The 24,620-nt window shown below is 37.7% G+C and overlaps 1 protein-coding gene across 3 annotated transcripts in view; it reads left to right on the top strand.

The window, feature by feature from the left end:
• Window positions 1-24,620, top strand: part of PTPRN2 (protein tyrosine phosphatase receptor type N2) — a 634,777-nt gene that overhangs the window by 595,221 nt on the left and 14,936 nt on the right. For all 3 annotated transcript variants that reach the window (XM_085050284.1, XM_085050285.1, XM_085050286.1), the window contains 4 exons: window positions 4,963-5,082; window positions 6,259-6,425; window positions 12,087-12,140; window positions 14,171-14,235. In XM_085050284.1, the coding sequence (XP_084906410.1) occupies window positions 4,963-5,082; window positions 6,259-6,425; window positions 12,087-12,140; window positions 14,171-14,235 (406 nt within the window). The remainder of the gene's footprint in view (window positions 1-4,962; window positions 5,083-6,258; window positions 6,426-12,086; window positions 12,141-14,170; window positions 14,236-24,620) is intronic.

Here is a 24,620-nt window from a genome sequence, read left to right as displayed (position 1 = left end):
TTTCTCCACGCTTACTTCTAATTATGGAGAAGGTACTTAGAAACGGTCCTTTAAAATTTGTATCCCTTTATTGTTTAGTTTCCACATTTTCAGTACCAAAGGAAGTGCTAATTACTGATGATTTTGGTTGACTTTTGCTCTTTAATGTGGTTTTGTCAGCAGCGCAACTCTAAACAGAGCTCATATTTAAATTATTTAATAATAAGGTTTGAGTTAGGAGTCTACTGAGAAGAATAAGAGCAGTTTATGTCTCTCTGAGAAAGCAAAAATTATTGCAACACATTCAGTCGTCTTGAGTTTGCCTTTCCTGTTGACTTCCAAACAAGTGTTGCTGCCACAGCAGAGGACATAATACAACCTCCTATTTCTGTATGGTCCTCTCTGAAGCCATTTTTCCAACTGCCATCAGATACTTTTAAAATTAAATACAGATTGTTAACCATTAATCTTCCAACCTACAGATTTGCTTAACTGTCAGGCACAGTTATGATTTTGCAAATAGCCATTCTGACCTTGCCAAATTTGACCCATTTCATATGAAAATTGTGTCATTTACAAACAAAATATTTAGCAAAAAGAGTTGTATGACTTTTTGACTGGCATACGTTGTGAAGTTCTAGTTGATAAAAAAAATCTAAATTCCACCCCACTTTTTTTTCTTCAGTTAAATGATCCCCATTTCTTTTAAGCTTGAAAGACATCACAGTTGAGCTAATTATTTTCACAATATGTAATGGGATGAATGTTATCTGATGCAGCATGGGTTAGTACTTTTCTTTGTTGGTTTTCTTAGGAGTTGTTTTTATTCATGTTGAGTTTTAAATATCATCAGAAATTATTTGGGTTCTGCTTGCTGGTTCCTCTGCTTTTCCAAGTCTTTGCATTTACCAATTGTACCAATTCTATGGGAAGCCTAAAATACTGAAAAGGTAAATTCTGCAGCTTGCCGGAGGTCTCTCCCAGAAAACAGCTGGTGTGATTAGCATGTTATATTTAGTGAACTGGCTGGATTTAACTGATTATCCCACCTATTTTCTACTTTGAAATCATTGCATTTCGGAAACTTCTCCACTAGTCTCCATTAAATGAAGAGTGTCTGGGCAGAGCTCATATCTTGTCATTTCCCCATCACTAAAATGACAGAAATGACTGAAAAAGGAGTTTAGGGAGAATCATTTATTATAGAAAGAAGCTTCAAAGTGATGAAGTGCCTGGAAAAAAAAAGGGGGTCATATTAACCATTTTATTTACAAGCTGGTAAACAAGGACATTTTAAAGTATAAACTATCAAAAACTGATGTTTTATCAGATTTGTGGCAGTGTTGTAATACTGGTTCTGCTATTTGTGACTTTGTTTTTTTCCTTCCATGAAAAACCAATTCTGTGCTCCTTTTCAAGTAATTCCTACGAAATATAATTCATCCCAATGTGGAAGCCCTTTGTATGGGGCTGGCAATGCTGGATAACCACAGCATGAGGTCTCTACACTTGATGGATTTCATCAACAGGGAATTCTGAGGATCTCAAATGCTCTGCTCCTCTTTGGGTTGCAGGATTCAGCCTTTAATTTGCAGCAAATGGAACAGGATGGTGTTATTCTTGTCCGAGAAGTGTTCTGAGAATGATGCATACAGCAGAACCTCATTAAAGATCATTAACATGTTACTCTCTAGGCCTGCAGGCTGAAGGTGGACATGTCACACAAAATTATACCATGTCCTCCCTTTTCTGCAAAACATTCACTGCGAGCTCTGCAGTGAACTCCTGTACAGAACTTAGGTTTTATTGCTGCCATTCACAGGACTCCATTCAACATTTCTTCTTCTATTAAAAGTATTACCATAAATTAAAAACATGAACCTGCCTGTGCTAAATGATTTAAACAAATTTCCTTTTATGTATTGCAAATATATATGTGTGTATATTATATTTTTATATCTATATATATATATACACACATATACATATATAAATCTATTTCGTTTATGTAGTCCCTTAGAGTCTAAGGCTTAATTTTGATGGGCTCTACATAAAAAGAAAAGCCTCTGCCATGAGGACTTGATGTTCTCTTTATTCTTCTATCACATTGTGCGAGCATACAAACTTCAGAAGTATGTGAATTACTGCATATTTGCAACTGAACTTCTTCCATCGTTCTCCAAGCCCAGCTGGAATGTCTCTTTGGTAGCCACAGGTGCTTCTCCAGGGGCTGTGCTGGGGTTGTGCAGACCAGGTCTGTGCTACCTGTTCTTTCTTTATCAAGACACCTTCTTGGGGCCACTTTCTAGTTCGTGGACATGTCTGGACACTGAACACAGCCAGGTGACCAATGCTGGGAGATGTAGCTTCTGGAAACCCATAAGCTGTTTAAAGATGGGGAGGTGAATGAATGACAGTGTAAAACTCTGTGAACTGCCCTTGGCTCATGCTGCTTCCGTGTTATTTAGAAAGAAATGCAGATACCAGCCTGACATTCTAATGTTTAAATTAGCAAGGAAACAAAGAAAATGCTGTAGTCCTCCAGTCACAGGCTGTGAGCCTTAGTGAAAATCCCTTCTCAGTGGTAAGCACAGGAGATCCAGGGATGGTTGCTTATAACAGGAATGGAGGCACTAGATTGTATTGCCTTCTTGATTTAGTAGATTTGACTTCTACTTTTCACACAATGACCTAAAAGAAATATTATACCCCAGAGTAACTTTGAAATTGTTTGTTTAAATTAACTTTCATTTGGATTTATGCTTAATGAAATCTTCAGAGATGCAGACAGCCCCTCTCTAATGAAATGCTCTGTCTTTGAACCAATGAACAGGATTGCCAAACTGTAAGGATTCCTCTCTAAATGAGTGGGCTTTTATAATGTTACACTTGGGTGGCACAAGCAGAGTGCTCGATGATTAGTTTATGGTCTAGATCATTGTATTTTTATTACACTCATAAAAACTGTGTTTCTCCTCATTTTCGTAATGGCTTCAATGAGCTTCTATACCTTCTAGAGGCACATTAAATCGTTATGTGATGAAAGTACTGATTTAGTGGGGCTAGTTTTAAAGTAAGATGCATGTTTTGAATTCTTATCTTAGTCTGATTGCTGGCTGAAAAAGGTGAAACTATGTTAGAAGGAATGAAAGCTGTATCATCTTCGTTACATATAAAGAAGGTTTCCAGCTGTGGCCTGAAACAAATGCAATACAAAAAATATACAGATGATAAATATACATCTGTCTGTAAAATGTCTATAATTTAAAAGTATGCTTTAAGGGTTTTGTGGCATTCTGTGATTTTAACATGAGGATGAGGAAATTACAGACATTTTTATTTGAAAAACCTTTTTAAGGGGTTAAAAGAGAAATAATATTTCTATTCTTAAATTCCACTGTAATTTTTTGTCCCACTTCTTTTTCAAAATGATAAATAACCCTATTCTGTGTAAAGCCTAGATTCATTCCTCTAAATAATTCTAAGCTGGTTTTAAAAGTTGTTTTAATTATGTTGCAAAATGAAAAAGGGGAAGAAAAATGTTATTTGTTTCTCTATATGCAAGCTATTCTTAAAAGAGAAGACAACATCATTATCCATGAATGGGAAACCTTTTTATTTGATATGTAATTAAAAAAAATAATCCTTGAATTGAATGTATCATCTCATCTTTGCACAGTTTAGACAAAGGCCTTTTTTGTTGACAAAATTTACATGTCAATACAGTTGCTTATAAATATTTCTGTGAAATAAACATAACCCTTCACAAAAAGAGCAGTTTACTCTTCATTTAGTAATTTTATATGCTAGCAAAAAGACAATGAAAGTTGTATGCAAATATAACATCAATGTACAGCATAATAATAACAGTTTTTAGTGATTATGCTGCTTGGTATTAATTCATAGGAGCGTTTTTGTTCAGGCATGGGCTGTGTTTGGAACAGAGATATGCCAGACCAGAACATCTCTGTTTGTTTGCTGTTTGTGAGAGACATCCACAAATCCTTTAGCTGAGGATGTGCTTGATTCTTGTATCCTACTCTGTGGCTGGTCTAAATTATTAAGTGATCATGCTGGCAGTGAAAATACTCTGTTTTCCTCTGTTCCTGCTGTACCTGAATGCACTGTCTGCAGCACAAGTTGGCCTTTCCTTCCACCCCCAGGAAAAATGAAAGGAAAGTAAAAGAGGAAAACAGAACTAGAAAAGAGAAAGGAGGAGGGCAGAGAAAAAAAATAAATAACAAAAGAAAAATAAAGTAGAAAAGAGAAAAAGAGGAAAGAGAAATGAAAAGCAAAAGGAAAAAGGAAGAAAGAAAACAAAGGAAAAATGGAAGGAAAGAAAGAAGGAAAAGGAAAATAATGGATATTTGCAACGAATTTTTATAAATGTGCATTTGGAGGGATGATTTCGCCATCGAAAATGTGCCTGGAAGAACAGATTTGGTTTGAGTTTTCCCTGCCTTTTCTTCATTACTATTGTTCAGATGCAACTTTTATGATTGTTTCAGCAATGCAGCACTTTAATGGCTTTTGCTACTTGGCAAACAGAAAAAAGACACGGGGTTGAGAACACAAACAGGTTTCAGTACATGTGACTTTAGCAGGTCTGTGCTGCTTCAGTGTTAAATACCAAATCTTAAATAGATGGGTGTTCTGCAAGCACCATTCAGTGTTCCTTTAGTGGACCTAAAAGTTTGACAGAAAAGCAGTTGAACACAGTACCAGGAGCAAGGAGAGATTTTGTGGATGACCTGAATTGGAATAGCAGGAAATTCTTTAATATTTCATGGACGCCTGCAAAATATGGTGCCAGTTTATTCAGGGATTTGAAGGCAGCTGCAGAGTAAAAGTGTCTAATGAAAATGAAATAAATTTCCTGTGAATGGAATAAATTTTGATTGTGTGTCTGAGTGCAGTAATTATACATGTCACGCAGTAATTAGGCAGTCACAATGTGGCCACGGTGTCTTTCTTTGTCTGCAGATGGTCTGGGAGAACGGCTGTGTCGTTATTGTCATGCTGACACCCCTCGTGGAAAACGGAGTCAAACAGTGCTACCACTATTGGCCAGACGAAGGGTCAAACCTCTACCACATCTATGAGGTACCTACACAAAATATCTGCTTGCAAACGTGACAGTAAGTGCAGGGGCTGATCTCATACGGGGCAAAATGCTGGTGGAGATGCTCTGACCTGGAAGTCGAGCTGTGGACTCTGAAATACGCTTGGTGTGCCTTCAAGTAGTTTGATATTTTGCAAAAAAATCAGAGCGCGGCTTGGACAGCAAGGTAGTTCCCACCGAATAAAATGTAGTAAATAGTGAGTGAAAGATTGCAATATTGAAATGGACAATAATTTTTGCATTTCAAATGGTTTTGCAAGTGGTTGATATATGAAAGTGTGTATTTATATTTTATAGGAAAATAGTGGTTTTAGAGCTACTGAATTTTGCCTTAGGATAGCCATATGTAAATCTTTGTAAAAAAACCTCTATACTGCTGTAGTAATTAATCCTATCTATTTTTATCTCTTGCCTCAGTCACAACAACAAATGTATATTTTTGTTTTCTGCTTTGCATTTCTAGCCCAAAATATCATGTCACGAGTTTTGTTGCAATGCAACATTGAAAACAACTGTCAGATTTTTCCAGTGGTCCAGCTGTGTAGAGGAAGAAAATAATATCACAATGCCAAATGCGAAGAAATGTGGAGAAACTGTAAAGAAGTACTATTATTTAAACTAAAATGGGAATAAAATAATTATCTGAAAAGATGACCTCTGCAAATAAGCTACATTTTTAATGCTTATTTTCCTTCATAGCAAAAGAAACTGAATATTCACTTCTCATGTGAATTCAACTCATATTTTTGAGACCTCTAAGAGTGACCTGGACAATACATTCGTGGGCTTTTCTCAAAAGAAAGCAACTACCAGTCTAACACATTTTCAATACAAAATATCTTTTGTATTCACATAATGTTATTAATGATTAAATTAATTAAATTAATGATTAGATTAAATTTAGTGGATTTTCCTTTTGCATTAAAATTGTCAAAATTTTTCTTAGGTTTTCAATCCAATAGCAATGGCAGCTAACCCCTTCCTGACAGCTACACTGCTTGTTAAATCAATTTTGCCCCCCCATCCTGGCCAATTTGCTAATAAAAATAAAATTTTCCCGCAATTCCTTCATCCCAGAAATCTTACACCTGCAATCCTGAAGACGTGACTTGCAACCAGAATTGCTGATCTCCGTTTGTTCCTTCCTGTGGGTGTAGGTAAACCTTGTCTCTGAGCACATCTGGTGCGAGGATTTCCTCGTGAGGAGCTTCTACCTGAAGAACCTGCAGACGAACGAGACCCGCACGGTGACACAGTTCCACTTCCTCAGCTGGAACGACCAGAGGGTTCCTGCTTCCACCAGATCACTCCTGGATTTCCGCAGGTAAAGCACAAAGGATGGCGGTTCATGTAGGACCATGCAGATCTGAGGAATTAGACTAGTGCTTTTATTTGTCCTTTAAAGATTTTTAGTGTGAAAAGGGGCTCCTCAGCCTGTGATGCCACAGTGCCAAACTAACATAAATATCTTCAGTAGGTTGATGTTCAGTGTTGCTTCACAGAGAGATGTTGCCTGGGTTTAAGACATACTTGTTTCCCATTTAGAGATCAATACATTTTCTCCCATGGTATAATCTTCAGTGCCTCTGTATTTCTTTGTTTTTCAAATATTTATCCATTCAGAAACTTCCAGGCTTTTTGTGTGGCTCCCCTAGGATTCTTATTTCAGGACTCTCACAAATAAGTTAGGAAGTATGAGCATGCTTGAAAAAAATGAATCACAATGGAGTCATATGGCGATAGCATCATTCCCATGGGGACTTTTGCTCCTAAGGATCCAACAGCGAGGTCTGTAGACCTTTGGCTGCAGGGAGGTGGAAGTGTGAGAAAGCAGATGAAAATGTTGACAAAGCGTACCCTTTGGTACTTTAAAGAAAGTCAACGTGGCTTTAAAATACAAATATGAAAAGGCAAAAGCTGTGAAAGTCCTTGCCACCTTCTCTAATGTTTGCTGTGCCTATCTAAATTTTAATTTGAAAATTAAAGCCGTGCATGATAAATACTGGAGCGAAATAATCTTCATTTGATTGCAAACCGTGCCCAGTGCATCACGTGTAGGTGTTAGCATGTACCAGCTAATCCACAGCGATGCGCTTATGACTAATGAAAAGAATCTCCGGGAGGTTTGGGGAGTTGGTGCTCAATCCGCCAGTGGCCTGTGGGATCGCGTGTTGTTCTCTCTGCTCTACAATATTATCTACAACCCCCTGAAGTGATTATGAGGGGCTCAGTGCTCAAAAGGTCCAAACTTGTTTCTTTCAATGAGTGCTGGGAGCTCTGACTGATGCCGGTCGAAGTTGTGCGTCTGCACCCGAGGGGAGAAGCTGGCGTACAGCCAACACTGGCTGGTTGTACAGTTGTCTGTTGGCAAAATTCTACCCTTAAAAATTGAGTACTGAATGCCACCCTTCATCCACTCGGTATTCTTGTACGTATTGCAAGGCTTTTCAAAGCAGAGAGACATCTCACACGGTGCAGGTCAGGTAATGGAGTGCAGCTGCTCTGAGTCACTTGGAGCCATGGCTAGGTGAGGATGTGAGGATATACTACAGAGTTGCAACACAAAAGCAGCAGTGGAGCAAGGAAGCACAGCCATAGGATGGAGCTGAAATTGTAATTGAATTTTCGAGGTTTTCTTCTCTGGGTTCAACTTTAATATGATTTTTATAGGTTGATTTACCTTTGCTCATGGTACTGAGGAAGTTGCCTGTAGTGAATTTCTGTAGTGAGAATTGTGAATCAGTTCCATTAAGCTGTGTGAGGCTGAAGCACAGAGCCAGTGCAGCATCCAGCTTTGCTCTTTTCAAAGTTAGTGGGAAATCTGCTAGCAATTCTAACTAGAGCATAAATGAGCCTGTACAGCCTGAAGTTCAGAGCACCTCGCCTCTGACTTGCTTCAGTAAGGATTGAGGTCCCTGCGTGAGCTGCAGGATTAGATCTACTGTAAGTCACAGTTCACATCGCCAAGAAAGCGCCTCTTAGAGTGACATTGTGTAAGGGTTAAATAGCCGTGTTGAAGAAGTGTTGTGCAATACTTTGAAAAAGAAAAATGATAACTAGATGAGAAAAGTAGTGGAGCTGCCATTCTTTGTATTTTAAGCCAGTATGGGAATGAACCTGTTAAGATTTAATTGAATTCTGAGTGTTCATTTCACATGTATTCACAGTCCAGTGTAGGGTACTGTAATCATTTGCTACGTGCAGATTTTGTACAATGAACTCATAGTACTGAATGCATAGTAAAATTCCGCCTGAGAAGGAATTTTGGCATGCACAATAGCTGGTCTATGAATCTCAGTTTTCTTGGTCATCTGATCTTCCTTTTTTTTCTTTTTTTTTTTTCCTTTTTTTCTTTTTTGTTCTTTTTTAATGACAAAAGGACTAATGCACTATTGCTAAAATAATGTATTTGGAATTCATTTATACAATACATGTTTTGCACCTGAAGCTTTCTATTTAAAGTACAAACTCCGCTGGATTACGACAGCTGAGTCATAAAGCCCCCAGAAAAATGTCTGACAGTGCTACCATACTCTTAGTAGGGTAGTGCTAGGAAGGGGCTGCTCTCATTTCTTTTAATCTTATCTATGTTTTTATGTGCATTCAGTGTGTTTGTATATATATATGGATATGTGTGTATATTTATATATTCACATACATATATGAAATTAAGCATATACATAACCAACCCTCTATTTTTTATAATTCATCACCAAGAAAAATTGGATTCCCAAAATTACCTTGCCCAGAGTCTGTGGAAATATGGACCTTAAAATTTTTATTGAAGTAAATTCTGCAAGTCTCTTTGAAAACTGAAAGCTTACATTTCTCTTACCATGTATCAGACAGTGATTTAGATGATTTTGCATCTAGCAGATACATTAAACCTTGCTGAATAATCTATCATACTTTCATAATGTAGGAATAAATTGCCAAAAAGAGATTATTCTATATACTTTACAAATCTGTACAAAAGACAGTCCCTGAGAGGTGAGGCTACTACGGAAACCACTGGTCAGTTTTAAATGCTTCTGGAGTCCTAATTTCATTTTGAACAATAAACCAATCATTATTGCTCTGGACTAGCTTGTTAGTCATGCACTGATATGTGTCATTAAATATTTCTTGAGCCCAGAGGGAGCACATTTACACTTTAAAGAGGGACTGCTAAGCTAAAAGATAATTAGCATCACATGTGAGGGCTTTGCTTAAAATATATATCTATTATGCTATCACTTCTCGCTGTGTGCAATGGCATTTACTAACACTGCTCACTTTAAAAATGGACAAATTCTTATTTTGCCAGCTAATTAGCGGTTGCCAGTGTCATTTTTGTGATGTTGCAGCTAGTAATATGAGCCCAGTTGCATAGTCACAAAAGTGATCATTGGAAACTGTGACTCTGCTGCAGGGACAATGTGGGAAACCCCTTTTCTGAGCCTCTAACGACCTCTGACCTTTGCTTGCTGATGGTTTGCATGATGATTTCTTTTTCACTCAATGAGCCAAGGGTTGGTTTGTATTACTAATCATTCTTTCTAAGTTAATTCTTCCTGTATATGTATATATATATATATAATATATATTTTCTTCAACATTCAAGAACTTTGCTTACTGATGAATTTTCAGCTCACTCTCATTAGCCAGAACTAAGAATGAAATGAGATGTTGCTGCACTTCTAAATATTTTCATAAGCTATATATAGACAAAGCTATGAACCAGCTGGATTGAAACCCTTTGTTTTAATGTGTTTGCTGAAATGTGTGATAATGAAAATGTTTGAAACGCCTTCAATAAAACTGACAAACATAAGGTGTCTTTCCCTAACATGTGTCTCTGGCTGTCTGATTTACTGAGAGGTCTGATAGATTTAGATCGAGTTTGTCACTGAAATCATATTAGGACTTTGGTAGATGGCTAGTCACAACATGCAAATATCATATTAGTGGGGCCACACAAGGAACAAAGGAACCACACAAGCAGAAAGAGAAACGGTAAATACCCCTCTGTAGTGATTAGCTTTTATTTAATACTTAAAATGGAAAAACAACTCTTTACTAATGCACATGATGGGGGTGGGGGGAGAATGACCAGCTGCAAGTTGGGAATGCAGACTGACTGTATCAGATGTTGGTTCAGACATTTCAAATGTAATTTACTGTACAATACCAAAAAAAAAAAAAAACAAAAAAACAAAAAAACAAACAAACCAGGCTTTATATCATATAGAAGGAGCTGATCCTCAAGATATGGCCATGAAGAATTCAATGGTTCATTCAAGTGAAAACTCTGCTGCAGCCCAAGTCATTGAAACTTTGCTTGGTATTGCCTGCATATATATGTATTTATGGACATATAAATGGTCCATTTGGCTTTGGAAGTCAATGCTTCTCAATGACTTACCACTCATTTAATAAGAACATTGTTCTACTGAATTAATTATTTACACCCAGGGAATGTAAATAGAAACAATAATGTCTCTGCAAGTGTGATTTACATAAGTAAGCAAGAGAGTAAGAATTGTGAAAAGTGCCTGCATTCAAATGTTTAAAGAGAAACTCTACAAGAACTTAGTATTGTTCTCAAGTTTGGTTAGAATCCTAAGTATTAAAAAGAACAATGTGAAAACATGGTTTCATGGGATATCACCAATACCTCCATAGCCTGTTTGGGTTGAGTTCCAGGTATCCCAACACCCTGTCAGAAGTTTAGGCATCTTCAGGCTATACTGTAAGCAGTGTTTAAAGATATGTGCATGTATTCACAGCACAGATGTTAGTGAATAGATGAACAGCCAAGAACTAAATGATTCAGTAGGTTAGTTATGCTTTAAAATTCATAATAACATCATACCACTGATGCCAAATTTCAGCAGCTCCCTTCAGTTTAGTGATCAGAATCCTGTGTAGCACTTACACTGAACTGGGGACTATTAGAGGGTCTGGGCACCCCTTGGAAGCTGCCCTGTGAAATGGTTTTATAGGAGACCTTCTAGCTGCAGTAAACTCAAACATCTCATCAGATAATTTGAATGAAAGGTTTTGATTTCTTGAAGCAGTGCTTTCCCATTTTAGCCTTTATTCATCTTGCCTTGTTAACATATGTGTGCATATTTTATAATTTTTTGGCCTATAATGCACTTGACATGCAAAATATATCCTAGAGCAAAAGAGAGGTCTTGGGATTTTGGTTTGTGTAAGGCAATTTAAATAGATTTAAACCAATTTTGTGGGCTCTATTCTTAGACTGAGTATCTTGGTTTGCTTCAGCACTAGTTAATTCCTTCATTGAGTTTACATATCAGCTGACCTGTTCTGGGGCTGTACTTCTATTGATTGATGTAAATATATTCTCTTGCCACTAAGAACGTTTTACCAGGAAGCTGTTGAAGACAACAACGTGTAAATATTAAATATGTAACACTTTTGCTGGAAACCAAAGCAGTAGAACTAAAGCTTACTGATGGGTTTAGTTATTTTTACTATTTGTTATAAGATTACATTTTAGAATTTTTAAGAAGTGTTTCAGGAGATTTGGCATTTGCCTTTCTGGGAAGGAGTTGTGTTACAAATCTGCACACATTGTACAAAGTGGAGTGGAATAGCCTATTTTAATTTTGTGTTCAGTTTGCTGCACCTTGATATTTCTTTGAGCAAGCTCATGAACTCAAAGTTTGCTTCAAAATTAAAGCATCTCAAGATAATCTTAGTTTTGGAGCTAAGACATGAACCATTTAAGAAAATAGCTCATTTGTTTTGCCCAGACAACAGCAATAATGGGATGTTTTCTGGGATTTCTATGACAGCAAAGCAGAATCAAACTTTAAACAAAATTATCTTAACTTGTTACATTAGGAAACTATCAACCTGAGTATTTCTTTAAATACAGCAATATTTGCATTTTCTTATTGCTTATTTTTGACAGTTGGCTAAAGAAACAGTATATAATATGCTTAATTAATTTTCTGTGTCTGTTTTATTTCAGAAAAGTAAACAAGTGCTACAGGGGTCGCTCTTGTCCAGTAGTTGTTCATTGCAGGCAAGTACAATTTCTAAAATAGCTTTAGAGAGATCTGTATGTGTAAGAATTTGACACAGATATAAACAAAGTGGGCAAATTAAAGCTTTACATGAATCCCTAAACAGGGAGGTAGACTAAAAGTATTAAGTATAATTCAATTGAGTTTTAATGCTGTTTAATACTTAGGATCTGTTTTCATAATAAAATTATCCTTCCATATGATTTTGTAGAGGTTGAGCCATGACTTTAAAACATATGGCCACACTTTCTAGTTTAAGTAGCACTTCAATTTCATACATCTCCTTCAAAATTATAGATATTCTTTGCATGCCCTCCCAATTTAGTTTGCTTTATTTTATTAACACTCAATTATGTTTTATTTCTTCTTTGCTTGTTTTTAGAGATCATGGTGAGAAGAGGGCAATGTCAGGGAGTGGAAACCTGACCAGAGATTGAGTAATCCTTTAAGGACAGAGTATTTTTAGGCCTGACAATGTGATAGATGCACACGAAATCTGTCAGGCAGTTCAATGGAAAAGCTTACCATAATAACATTAACGTTGGGTTTTGCCATTGGATGTTCTGAGTTATAAGGAAAATGTTGCACTTACTTATCAAAAATATCCTTGTAGATAATGCAGAGAGAAAGCAGCCCTGCTAAGAGGCAGGATGTTTGCCATGTGGCACTTCACTGTGGATGGGAGTGAGGAGGGAGGGACATGTTTCTCACGTGTGGCTCAGCCCAGTGAGGATGCAAGGAGCTGAATGCTCCAGAGGGCCCTTGTTTGCATTGCTTTCAGGAAACCTCAGAAAAGAACGATTTGATGCACAATGAAGAGCCTTCAAGATTCTCACTCTTTCTTTACTGTGATGGATGGAAATATCTACCATGAGCTCAGCACTTTTTGTTTTTATTGGGCCTGATTGCTGTCTTGTCTCTCATTATTCAGTTTAACTAATAAGACTGTGTCTTTGTTCCCTTAGAACAGAGAAAAAAAACTTATTACCACTAGCTCCTTTTCTCTAAACAGTGATCTAGTAACTGAAAGAAAAAAAAAACTCTGTCTACAGAAATTAAGTTTCATAGCCTGCCTGTAAACAGAATGCAATAACGTGCTTCATGCTGTTTTATTATTTTTCTTTTTGTTAATTCTTGTTCACAAATTGAGCAATCAATAAAAATAATGGCTTGATTAATAAAACTACATACCAGTCTAATGGGTCACACATGCACCTTTGTAAAAATTTTGGAGAGGGAAAGAAAAAAAGCTTTTACTTAAAGTCTTAATTATGTTTGCTAACAGCAGCTCTAAAAGAGCATCACGCTGGCAATTACACGTTGCTCTCTGAAAGGGACACAAGCTGCATTCAGATTAGGGAGCTTTCCCCCTTCTGAGGCTTGGTCTCACATCTCTGAAGAAGGGCTATTGATACACAAAAGTTAAAGATATTTCTTAGGAATTATAAGATAGTATTTTTTTCTGGTCATTGCTACTTGGGAAGAATCAAAGGCAAAGGTACAGAGAAAAAACAAGCCACTCATATATAGTGAAGAAAATACTGCCATCCTCAGTAATCAAGTATTTTGGTCTCTGCATTCCCTCTCACTGCTGTGTTCAAATGCAATCTGTGGCATTTTTGACTGTTCCGGATAATGTTCTAGTCTAACTTACTAAGAGATTCTTATCTCATATATAAGTGACTATAAGATCATGAAATGTACATTTTTTGAACAGAAATGATATCCTGGTTTAGGTTTAGTGACTTTTCTACTATTGTTTAAAATGTTTTTCTTGCATAAACAAAACTTGGCTTAAAAAATCAAAACAAAGCCCTGTTATCCATGTAGGGTAGTAGTTAATCTTCTACAACCAGCTTGTGTTTATTCAGTGCAAGCTTTCTCTCCTCTCTCAGTACCCTCCTTTAACCCCTCATTCTCTCTTCTCCCACCATGTCTAACACTGTAGCATTAAGGGCAGGTGCCTTCATGTTGAGTCTAGATGCACATTGATAGGCTTTATTTTTTCTTTTTACTTTTCTGTTGGCAGCGATGGTGCAGGAAGAAGTGGAACCTACATTCTAATTGACATGGTTCTCAATAAAATGGCCAAAGGTGAGAATCGAAAGGCTTGTTACTTCCTCGGTACTGAAAGATGTGCTTGTGTTGCCATGACAACAGTGGGGGAGCAATATTCACAGAAAATCTGAGAATAAATTAGAGGCAAATTGTACTCTTTCCTGAATGTTCTGTAGTTTTATTTTCATATCTAACGCAAATGCTTTGTGAATGAGAGGTGTGTTTGTGCTGTTGAAAAGTATTTGAATTTTTAAATTTATCATTTAAAGTAGTTATTTCAGCTTTTAGAAGAGATGCCTTGGGGCTGTACAACCCTAATTTAGTGATTACAGGAGCTAGGTCCCAGGCTGTGTCATGGCTGCTGCCCAGTCCCCTGTCACCTGCCCCACCACGACAATCAGATGTGATTATTTTCCTTTTTGGAGCTACCCATTGCCACCAAAGCATGCAGAAGTGCTGGTGCCACACAGGGCCTCATGTCTGGCACAGATTTGTTTCTTAGAAGGAAAAAGACTGTAGTGAAAAGGACAGAAGACTGAAAACAAATCTCTATTCCCAGTTCTGGCACTCTCTGTTCGATATTGAACAATGTATTTAACTTTTCTGTTTCTTAGAAGTCTCATTTGTGATGTGTAATTTTGTGAAGTGGGAAATAATCTGTCAGCTAAACATACACTTTTTTTTGTTTAAAATGAACAATCTATAGATTCTCTAGAGATTGGGACTATTCCTTTATTTTTTCTTGACTGGTAAATTGTTCATGTGGGAAAGTACTTGAAATACCCTGAAATAAGCTTTGTTAGAACTAAACAAAATTTTAATACGGATACTGTTTCCAGAATGAAGGAACATGAGAGTGGGAATGTAAACCTGACCAAGTAAACAAAAGAAATTTGCCTTTTTTTATTTCTAACCTGAGTTCTTAAGCCACATCTGGCATGATGCACAAATGTGTGTTTAATGAAAAAGGATTAGTTGTAAAAACATATTAATTTATAGAGAGAAACAATATTTAGTTCTTTGAATTCTAATCACTTTACGGTTTTTGTTTAAGATCTTCTAACACAGACACAGTATTTTTAAATGTAGTTTAAAAATACTCTCCATGCTTTGCAGTCATCTGCTGTTGCATCCTGAATATTCCAGTCCTCTGGGACATGGTGGCATCCGGTCCCTTTAGAAAGAAGATTTTAGCTTTTTTTTTTCCTCTCCAGATTCTGTTAACATGTCTCATCAAACATGGACTGAATTTTCTGCCCGCGAGCATCATGCGGAACTTGCCACTGATGCTAAAAGAAGTTGTATGTTTGCCTTCTCCTTTGCGCTGTACTGAAAATAAATTTTTCAGTGGGATGAGATTAGTTTTTCATGCTCGTTGGAAAAACAGGTTTTTGCTCTGTGAAGGAATATGGAGATATTTCCAATGCTTGTTACTTGCCACGTGACAACCTAGACTTTAAAAATAGAAGCAATGGTACATCGTAAAATTAATGTAGACCTTTGTTAAGTGTTCTCTTAGTTCATTTTGGCCATCAGCAGTGAGAATCCGTAATGAAAACTAGATTTAAAGTATATGCAATTTATTGGCATAAAGAAGTAAATGAGAAGTATTTTCTAGCTCGGGGCTTTCAGCCACTTAAGGGAGGGTTGACTTTGTTGTAAAAGCACTGAAGAATGCCATTTATTGACTCCATTGTACCATGTAATGTCAAATTCCATTTTAAGTGTGGGCTTAGCGCTTCACAATGCCAGACAAGTCATGTGAAACTGGCCAGAGAAAGGCGTCACAGGGCTTTTTGGAGATCGGTCACCCCCATTTTGTTCTTGACCTGCTCCCCTCTGCCCGTGGGGGTGTGTGACGCGAAATCCCCTGACCTGGCGCTTTGGCTGGAGTTTAAATGAAAGATCAAAGGGCAGAGCGGGCATCTCAGCCCTGCTGAGGTGGGCCTTTCCCAGGCTGTCACACTGTGCGGCCGCCAAAGGTTTTGTTCTGGCGGGAGCCGCGGCCCAGCCTGTGCGGCCGGGGCCCTCTTTGTCTGCCCTGAGAAGCTGGAGGCCCAGGTTGAGGATCCAATGTTCATCAAATGATCAAAGGCCTGAAGCCCTGGACATGAAATCTTTCTTTCCATTTCCTTTTCTTAGAGAATGAATTGCACGAGTGGCAAAGAATGCCCTTTCCAAAGCTTTTATGTGCAGTGCGAGGGCTAACTTCAGAGTCCTTCAGCGCTGAACATAAAAATGTAAGTGCACTTTCAATCTGGGCCCAGCTGCAGGGCCAGCATCGAGGAACCCTTCTTTCAAAAAGGCTTTTAAGGATTAAGGCCTTCAGTCTTTCAAAAAAAAAAAAAAAACCCACCAAAAAAACACAACCGAAAAAAAAACCCACCATGGACTTTTAAGAATAAACTTAGAATAATTTGTGTTTCTTGTTCTGTGGTCTGGTTTATTAGAAAGTAGACAATAATGCATTTTTAACTCAAAGTAAATAGAGGAGTACTTAGTTTCAGCAGTGGGAAAGTAGAAAGCAATCAATAAATGCCTTGGCTCTTTAGTGGGGTCTTTAATAGGGTAGGTTGGGCAAAGGAGCTCCTTTTTCATGTAATGATTTACTTGCCTGCATTCTCTTGGACAGTTAACTGTAAATGCCTTTGTCATTTACAATTTCTTCTACTGCTCATTGAATTAGTGCTAACACTTAGTCTATTAAACACGTTATAAATTCATATCTCCTACTACCCTGCTGTTGCCAACCCTCATATTATTTTAGATGCTGAAAACCACCAACAAGGGACCTGTTCCTAAAGCCTAAAGCAGGGGAAAAGAAATCGAGTTGGGGAGGATTTTGTGCTTGATGTCTGCCACATCAGTTTGACGGCCCCAACCCCTCTGAGGAATGGAGTTTTAAGGAATGAAAATTTAAAGAAGCAAAGCATCTTGTCTCAGGGCACTTGGAGGACAGTAAAAGTTGGTACTGGGAGCAGAAATGCTCCCATGGGGTACATGGGGGTGAATTGAGCTGGTGAAAGGACATGCAGGAACTCACAGCAGCACTGGGATGGATTTCCTGTTGGGGTGGGTTCTTAAAGAATTTCACTGTTCTCGGTGCAGTAAATGCAATGGCTGCATCTGTGCACTTACTGCAAACAGCCACGTTAAATAATCTTAGAGACTGGAGCAGTCAGAGAGCAGCAGTGTCTATCCAGTGCTATCATTCCTGTGTCATGTCAGCAGGAAGTTTTCAATGCAAAGTGTATCCTTTTATTTCGTTGTTCCAATAATTAATGTGGCTTTTTATTGTGTAGTTGATTACTATAATTTCTTTTCTTCCTATATTTATATGCTGTTGCCTAGAAAGTTTGGATGAGTTGATCTTTGAGCTCCCATTCCAACCTGGTGTTCTCTGATTCTGTGATATGCAGAGACCCTGCTTCTATACCCATCAAAGCAATAAGAAAAACTAAATAGTGTTGAATCTGGCTTTACAGTAACATATTTAAAGACAATATAATATATTTTAACAATGATAACAATTTCACTATCATAACAATTTGTACATGGGTGCTACAGTTTTAAGACAATTTTACCAGGTGACCTCTCATTTCCATGACAGCTTAGGCCAAGCTTTAGTTTTGAGTTAGAAGCTGAGACGTGATTTAGTTCAGCCCATGTGCCTTTTCATGATTTAAATAAATACAAAAAATGATAATGGATTGTTTTTGTAGATAACAATGCTTGCTGGATTTTTGATAGGGACTGTTTTTCTGATGCTGGTTTCTGCTGAGAATTTCAGCGTTCTTGATGTATTTACAAGTTGTATCCTTTGTTACTAGGGAAGATAAGCTGATTTAGATTTAGTCTACTTGATATTCCTTCCTCACCCCAAACTCACAGTAATGCTGAGCTGATCAATTTTTTTTTTCTTTTTGTGTGATCTAGAGAAAAGTTGAGAATTTTCTCATTTCATGTCTTTCCCGCAGGCTTATTGTAGTGACTAAAAGTGTGATATATTGCAAGACATTTTTATTGAGTGTTTCAGAAAAAAAACAGAAAAGAAAAAAAAAAGAGATTACGAGTCTTCCCACTTTCATTTTTCTGAACTGAGAGGCTTGGATAGTGTAGATAATAGTTTGATTTTCAGATATTAGTCCAGCCAGCAGCTGCTTAGGGTTTGCTGACCATCCATTTTCTTGTGTTTGAACTAGCTGAAACGAGAGGAGTCAAAGGGAAGGCGAATATGAATTTTAAAATCCTTTTAAAGTATTGATTTCCAAATTCTAAAACCCAGCAAAAAAGATCTGATTTAGCAAAGCCAAACCAACAGTTTATTCTCTTGCATTCAAAAGCTTGGATTATAATTGATGAGCACACACACTCTGGCCTGGGCTGGCTGTGGAGGTTATCTCCCCAAGTCCTTTCCTTGCCCCTGCTACCCTATTGTCTGAGGGTCTTGTGAGTCAGCTCCTGAGCAGATGCAGTTTATACCGTGACATTTTAAGGCAAAACAAAAGATTCCTTAATTCGCCTTCTGACTCATCGCGATCAAATGATTTGGGCTAATCTGAACCCTTGCTGAGGTTTTGCTTATCTGCTGTGTGGATTTAACAATCATAATGAACTTGTGGGGTTAGCTCCTCTCTGAAAGGATTTTATGAAAGGAAATGCTTGCCCATACTCCTGTTAAAATGGATTCAATCTGCTTATTTTTGAGTCCTAATGCAAAGTCTGAGAAAATTCTATTGTTCAGTTGTGCTGATACAAGTCTAGAGCTGACTATTTCTGACATGCTTTTGGTGAATGAGGGAATATTTCCTCAGCCCAGGATCCAGCTTCTCCTGTGAAAATAAATTTAGCATACTACATTTGATACAGAAATTGAGAGAACATATAGTGTAAATGGGATATTTCTTCTTTTTTTTTTCTTTTTTTTTCTTTTTTTTTAAGGTAATGGTAAGAGGGTCAAAAAGTGGGATTAGAAATAAGTGGTATTCTGGAGAAAAAAATTGCAGCAGAAAACTTCAGGACTTAAAAAATGATTGTTTTCAGGGTCTTAAGTTTGAATAAATCACATAGCTGGTCTTTGAGATTTGGGTGAGACAGATTATTATCTCTAGGAGAAAAAATGCAGAGCCAAAAAACTGGGATTGGCTTTGTGTACTATTGTGCTATCCACAAGACTGCCTCAGTAATGCCAACCATGTAAATCTGAAATGCTACTGTTTCAATTTCCAAAGGAAATTCCTTGTGTTCATGTAAACATATCATATGTTATAAGGCTGGTTTTTCAAATTAGCTGCATTTATGTATTGTAACTTTTATGTAATGAGTTACCCTGGAAACACAATTAGGCAAATAGTGCTCGTTCTTGCAGCCTTTCCCAGCAGATAATTAATCACAATGAGAGCTGGGCCCCCAGCTACATGCAGAAGTGTATAGGGAATGTTTAGGATAGTTTTTCACGGTCCAGCCTGAGATGCTCAGCGAACTCTCACTATTTAGAAAAAGCTGTTTAAAACCGGTGTTTATTTCCTTTGAAAAACACATTTGGATGTAGGATGATTTAAAGCTTTTCACATGTTATTGCCTGTGTGGAGTCATTGATTAATAGTTTATAAAAGGAAGATAAAAATGTAGCATGTTCTACAAGCTTCAGTTCTGAATTAGTGACCACAAGGAAGGTGTTCTTGGTTGATGTTTCTCACTGTATGTTGTATGGTCTGCATTTTTAGATGGTTTCCTCTATGGCATATAAAGATTTCAAGCAAAAAGCAAACGTTATTGATACAATTTCCTTAGCTATTTTCTTTTTTATATAATTTAGTGGTCAGGGATTACCCTAAAAGAGCATATTCCTTGAGTTATTTGCTATCCTGAGGATTTTATTGAAAAATAATTGGGTAAGTATGGTAGAAAGCAATCCCAATTATCCAGGGTTTGGGGCAAATGAATTGTGAAGAAAGATTGATCAGACATGGGCTGTTCCTTGGGAGAGGGAGCACGAAGGGGAGTCCCCACAGAGTGCTGGAAGACCCTGAAAGAAATGTATTGATGTCAGTAAGCAGCTTGAGATAGTGACTAATTTGAAAACAAGAGGTCATTGACTGAAACTAAGGAGGAGACAAGCAGATAAGGAATTGGGGCGGCGTTTTTTCACACAATGGGTAGGTTAGGATATGGAAAAGTGAAAAAGCTGGGTCATAGAAGTACTGTGCTACTGGTTTGAAGGCAGCTGGGCACATGTTTGGAAAAGGAAGTTTGTATACAGTGTAAAACCATTTCTTTTTCGATAGCTAATCTCATGCAGCAAAGAAGTGTACAAATGACCAGTGCTAGTCTTCTGGCTGTAAAGTGTACAGTTTGGTAGCTAAAGTGTATTTATTCCACAATTTCTATGGCTGGACCAGTTTAGTCACTTTTAAGGATAAACTCTGCTAAAGAATGAAGCCATAACAGTTGCATCTTTTATTCAGGTCACTCCATGTACTGTCTTGTGAGAGCATTACCACCTACGTGCAACATACAATGAAAGTAATGTAAAACGTAGTTCTTACAATTTAATAGATTCATGTAGGCGAGCTACTTCTGTGTCTCCTGGAAAGAAAATGCATATTTTCCAAAGGGGACTTCAAGATTCTTTTTAAGGCCAACTAAGGCATGTTTTCAGAAATGTCATTTTTGCTATAGGCATCTTATCTTTGTTCGTGTTTGATTCAGCACATGGGGATCAACTGCCTTTCAGGTAATTTATCAAGAGTTTCTGTAAGAGATACTAAAAGAAGCAAATTGTGTAAAACTCTATGGGAGCTGATCCTGGGGAACACCTATTAGTAGGAAGTAACAGCACATTCACAATTCTTGCTACGTATGTGCTTTGTGTGTGTGTGTGTCTGCATGTGTAAGTTGAATTTAGATGTGTGCACTGGTATTTTCTAGAGTGACAGTAGGTGATTATGAGCTATTTTACCCCATATGGAATAAAACTCATTAACTTCCATTTCTTTAGCAATTTTTCTATAGTAATTTAGGCGTATTCATTTTACTTTTAACTTCTGGTGAGGGTGGAGGAAATCTAATTGTAAAACAGAAACAATTCCTGTAGTCTATAGGATGCAATGTGACAATTCACACACAGTGGAAGTGAGGAAGGATTGGTCCTCAAATTAGCATCTATTTGCATTCAGTTACAGTGAGTGGTTTCTGCATGTTTTTTCTGCATTGACAAAGGATATTAACTTAAAAACTGACATGTCAGCAGTGAATTTCTATCCCTGCAAGGCTGTGAAAATCAGTGTAAAGCTTAGAAGCATTATTTTCCTGCAGCATTTTTTGAAATATTAGACTGTGCCTAGGTCTTCCATCTTCAGTGTCACTTTCCTTTGGACTGTGTACTGACAAAGCCATATCACATTTGTACATTTCTTACATGCAGTCTTCAAGTATTAACATAAAATGTGTAAACAATAACACATTATGTAACGCATATATGTAATGTATACTCTGTGTGTGTATAACTGTCGCAATAATTTTAATTACTTCACTTTTATTACTTTGAGCACTGCCTTCTCTGCTTACATGCTCGCTTTGCTCATTGGGTACTTTTGTTGAAGTTGTTTTTGTTTGGTTTTCTTTTTAATAAAGCTAATGAAATTTTAATTTGTGTTGTTGTTAGGTGCACAGAAGGACTTACATATTTTGTCTGAAATTACAGACAGTTCACTGACTCAGGTGTAGGCTGGGTCCATCCCTAACTACACACTCACATGCACACAGATTTTGTTCATCTCAAAGAGTGAATAAGCTTATAATGAAAATGCCAGCCTGAATACATTAATCTTTTTTGTTATCTTTAAAAGTGTATCCCTCACTAGGGTTTTGCTGACACTTTTCTTTTTCCATGAAAAGCATCAAATGATCCTCCTGGCCAAGAGCAGAACTCCAGCAGCTACAGCAGCAGATACCTGGACAACTACAAATGAAATTTGCTTTTATTTATGTTGTTTCTAGCTGGTGGTCAGCTCCCTTTTTTATCTCTAATAATTAATAAGTATTTTTTATTTAGTGGGCACTTAGACAATGCAAGTTGAAGGAAGAAAATATTCTTGTTTCTTTGCAGCAGAGCACTATACAAACAGTGTTTTTTCATATGACACATTTTTCACCCCCATAGCCATCACTGCACTATACTGGTTTATCTTTTCATTGTGGTTCCATGTTGCCCTTCTTTTGTCCTTTCCCTCAAAATCACCAGATGTGGAGGTGAGGGAAATAGGGAAGGCTACACAAAACACAGATCTCAAACACCATAAGATTTAGCAGATTCTAGCATTTGTGAGCCCAAAAGTGAAGAGCAGAAACTCAGCTCTTCTCAGCTCAGGTTCATTCCAGCTAACTTTAGGCATATAAAACATCTAGTGTTAAGCATCTCACCTAACCTAATTGTCTAGGTCTCCTCAGTCATCAAGGAGAACGACACAAACCTCTGGAGGATAATTCTCAGGCAAATGAATTGCCCATCAGAGCTTACCCTCTCTCTCTTAACTGTTGGGAGAGGAGATGACTAGCTCCAATTTGAACTTCAAGGATGGCTGGAGTAGATGAGATGAGGTTGGGCCTTTGAGACTAAGCTAGTTAGTAAATATTACCGGTTTGCCATTAAAACTAATGGTCAGTGAAGAAGTGGTGTTACACTCCCCCTAGTTATGACCCTTTTCTCTTTAATCAGATTGAGTTTGCCCCTCATATGGTGTGATTAAATGTTTTACTGCAACATTAAGTACTCAATGGGGCAAACACTTGCTGGGGCAGCTACATGAGCCTTCCGTTAGAAGCTGTCAGTGGGAAGCTGGAGGCATGTAGGGCTTTAGAAGATTTGCAAATCTACAGCAAATCTGCGCTATGTCCAGCTACATTAGACATTGGAAACAGCATGGCTGTGACAGTGTAGTAGCCCATGAGTGCTGATTTACCCTCCTAACCCCCCAGAGAGCCCACTTCTGTCTCTATGGCAGGCAAAAGTATAGATGATTATGTTTGTGTATTAGGCTCCTGACAGACCTGAATCTATTTACTGTCTGTCCTTTGGTCTCCATAGTTTGCTGTCTGTCTCCTTGCTGTGGCAAAGCTGAATGCAGAAAAAGGCCAGAAAATCCAGTACTGAACCCAAGAAAGCCTCTTTGTCAGTCTTCACATGGGGAGGGAAGAAAGGCAGCATAAAGCCACTGCGCGAGTCTTCTTTGCCCATGACGCATCACTTGTAGACATGAGTCACACAGTCATCACCCAAACATGACAAACACTTGTATTCTTCCTAAACACAGACACACTGTGATGAGACAGCTCAGTGTCCTCACTGGCACTGTATTGTTTCCCCTTATTTTCTTTCTCAAGTGTATTTTTGCTGTTTCACAATATTACAAGTGAATCTTCCCCAGCACTCCCGACTGACTGCCTGGGAATACTGAGCCGTGCATGATCCGAGGCTAAAGGCTGCTGATCAGCAGCATCCTGCAAATATTAATTGGATCTTTTTCAGCTTCTAGCAACAGCAGCGTAAAGAACTGTATTAGGGACTCTTCCTTCAAGATTTTAACAAGCCAGTTTTTAATCTGAGCTAACAAGTCCCTTTGCCCTTCAAGGCCTAATTCAAAATCTATGCAATATAATAAATATAAAAAGATGCATTAGGCAGGTAGTATCTGACTAGAATGAAGCTGAATGCATTCTGCTGCAAAAAGAAAGGCATTTGACAGGTCATTTCTGTATCCCCCTTAATACTCAATTTTTTTCTGTTGGGATAAATGCTTATTCCCACAGAGATCATCATCATTTCCTTAAGGAGAAATTGTAAAGGTGCTAATAACCCCCCCTTTACAACTGCTCAGTGTGACTCCTTCCTCATATATTCAGTATTGCGATCACTTTATGATCAAGGAGAACAGAAAGAGGGCTGAGAAAGGTGCAAAGGGTATTGGAAGAAAAACTAAGAGGATCTATCTAGGTCTTCACCTCTCTAGTGTCCAAGTACCTTATAATCATTAATGGACTTGCTTTCATAACAACTCATTAGGTAGGGAAAAAATGGTTCATTTTATAAATGATGGTGTGAAACACAGGGTGAATTTAACGATCTGGTCCAAGTGGTGCAGAAAGTCAAAGTCTCAGTCTGGAAGAGAGCTAAAATCTATCTAAACATAGCCCCCTAATGACCAAGCCATCCTTTAGGACTCACAGTAACACATTTATAGCCATTCTGAAGAGTTATAATCATGTCTTTTTGAGGATATATGCTGGTAGATCTGAAAGTTGTTCCCAACTAGAAAAATCCTTTTTAATTTAATATTTATGAGCGAAATGTATTTGTGAAACATTCACAAAGAAAACTCCTCAGTTTGGGTTATTTAAAAAGAAACCCCCCACAAATAACT

The sequence above is a fragment of the Lichenostomus cassidix genome, chromosome 2, assembly GCF_008360975.1.
Source record: "Lichenostomus cassidix isolate B80296 chromosome 2, HeHo_3.0, whole genome shotgun sequence".
Classification (NCBI taxonomy): Eukaryota; Metazoa; Chordata; class Aves; order Passeriformes; family Meliphagidae; genus Lichenostomus; species Lichenostomus cassidix.
The sequence above is the reverse complement of the archived record's forward strand: the minus strand, read 5'-3'. Positions and strand labels throughout refer to the sequence as shown.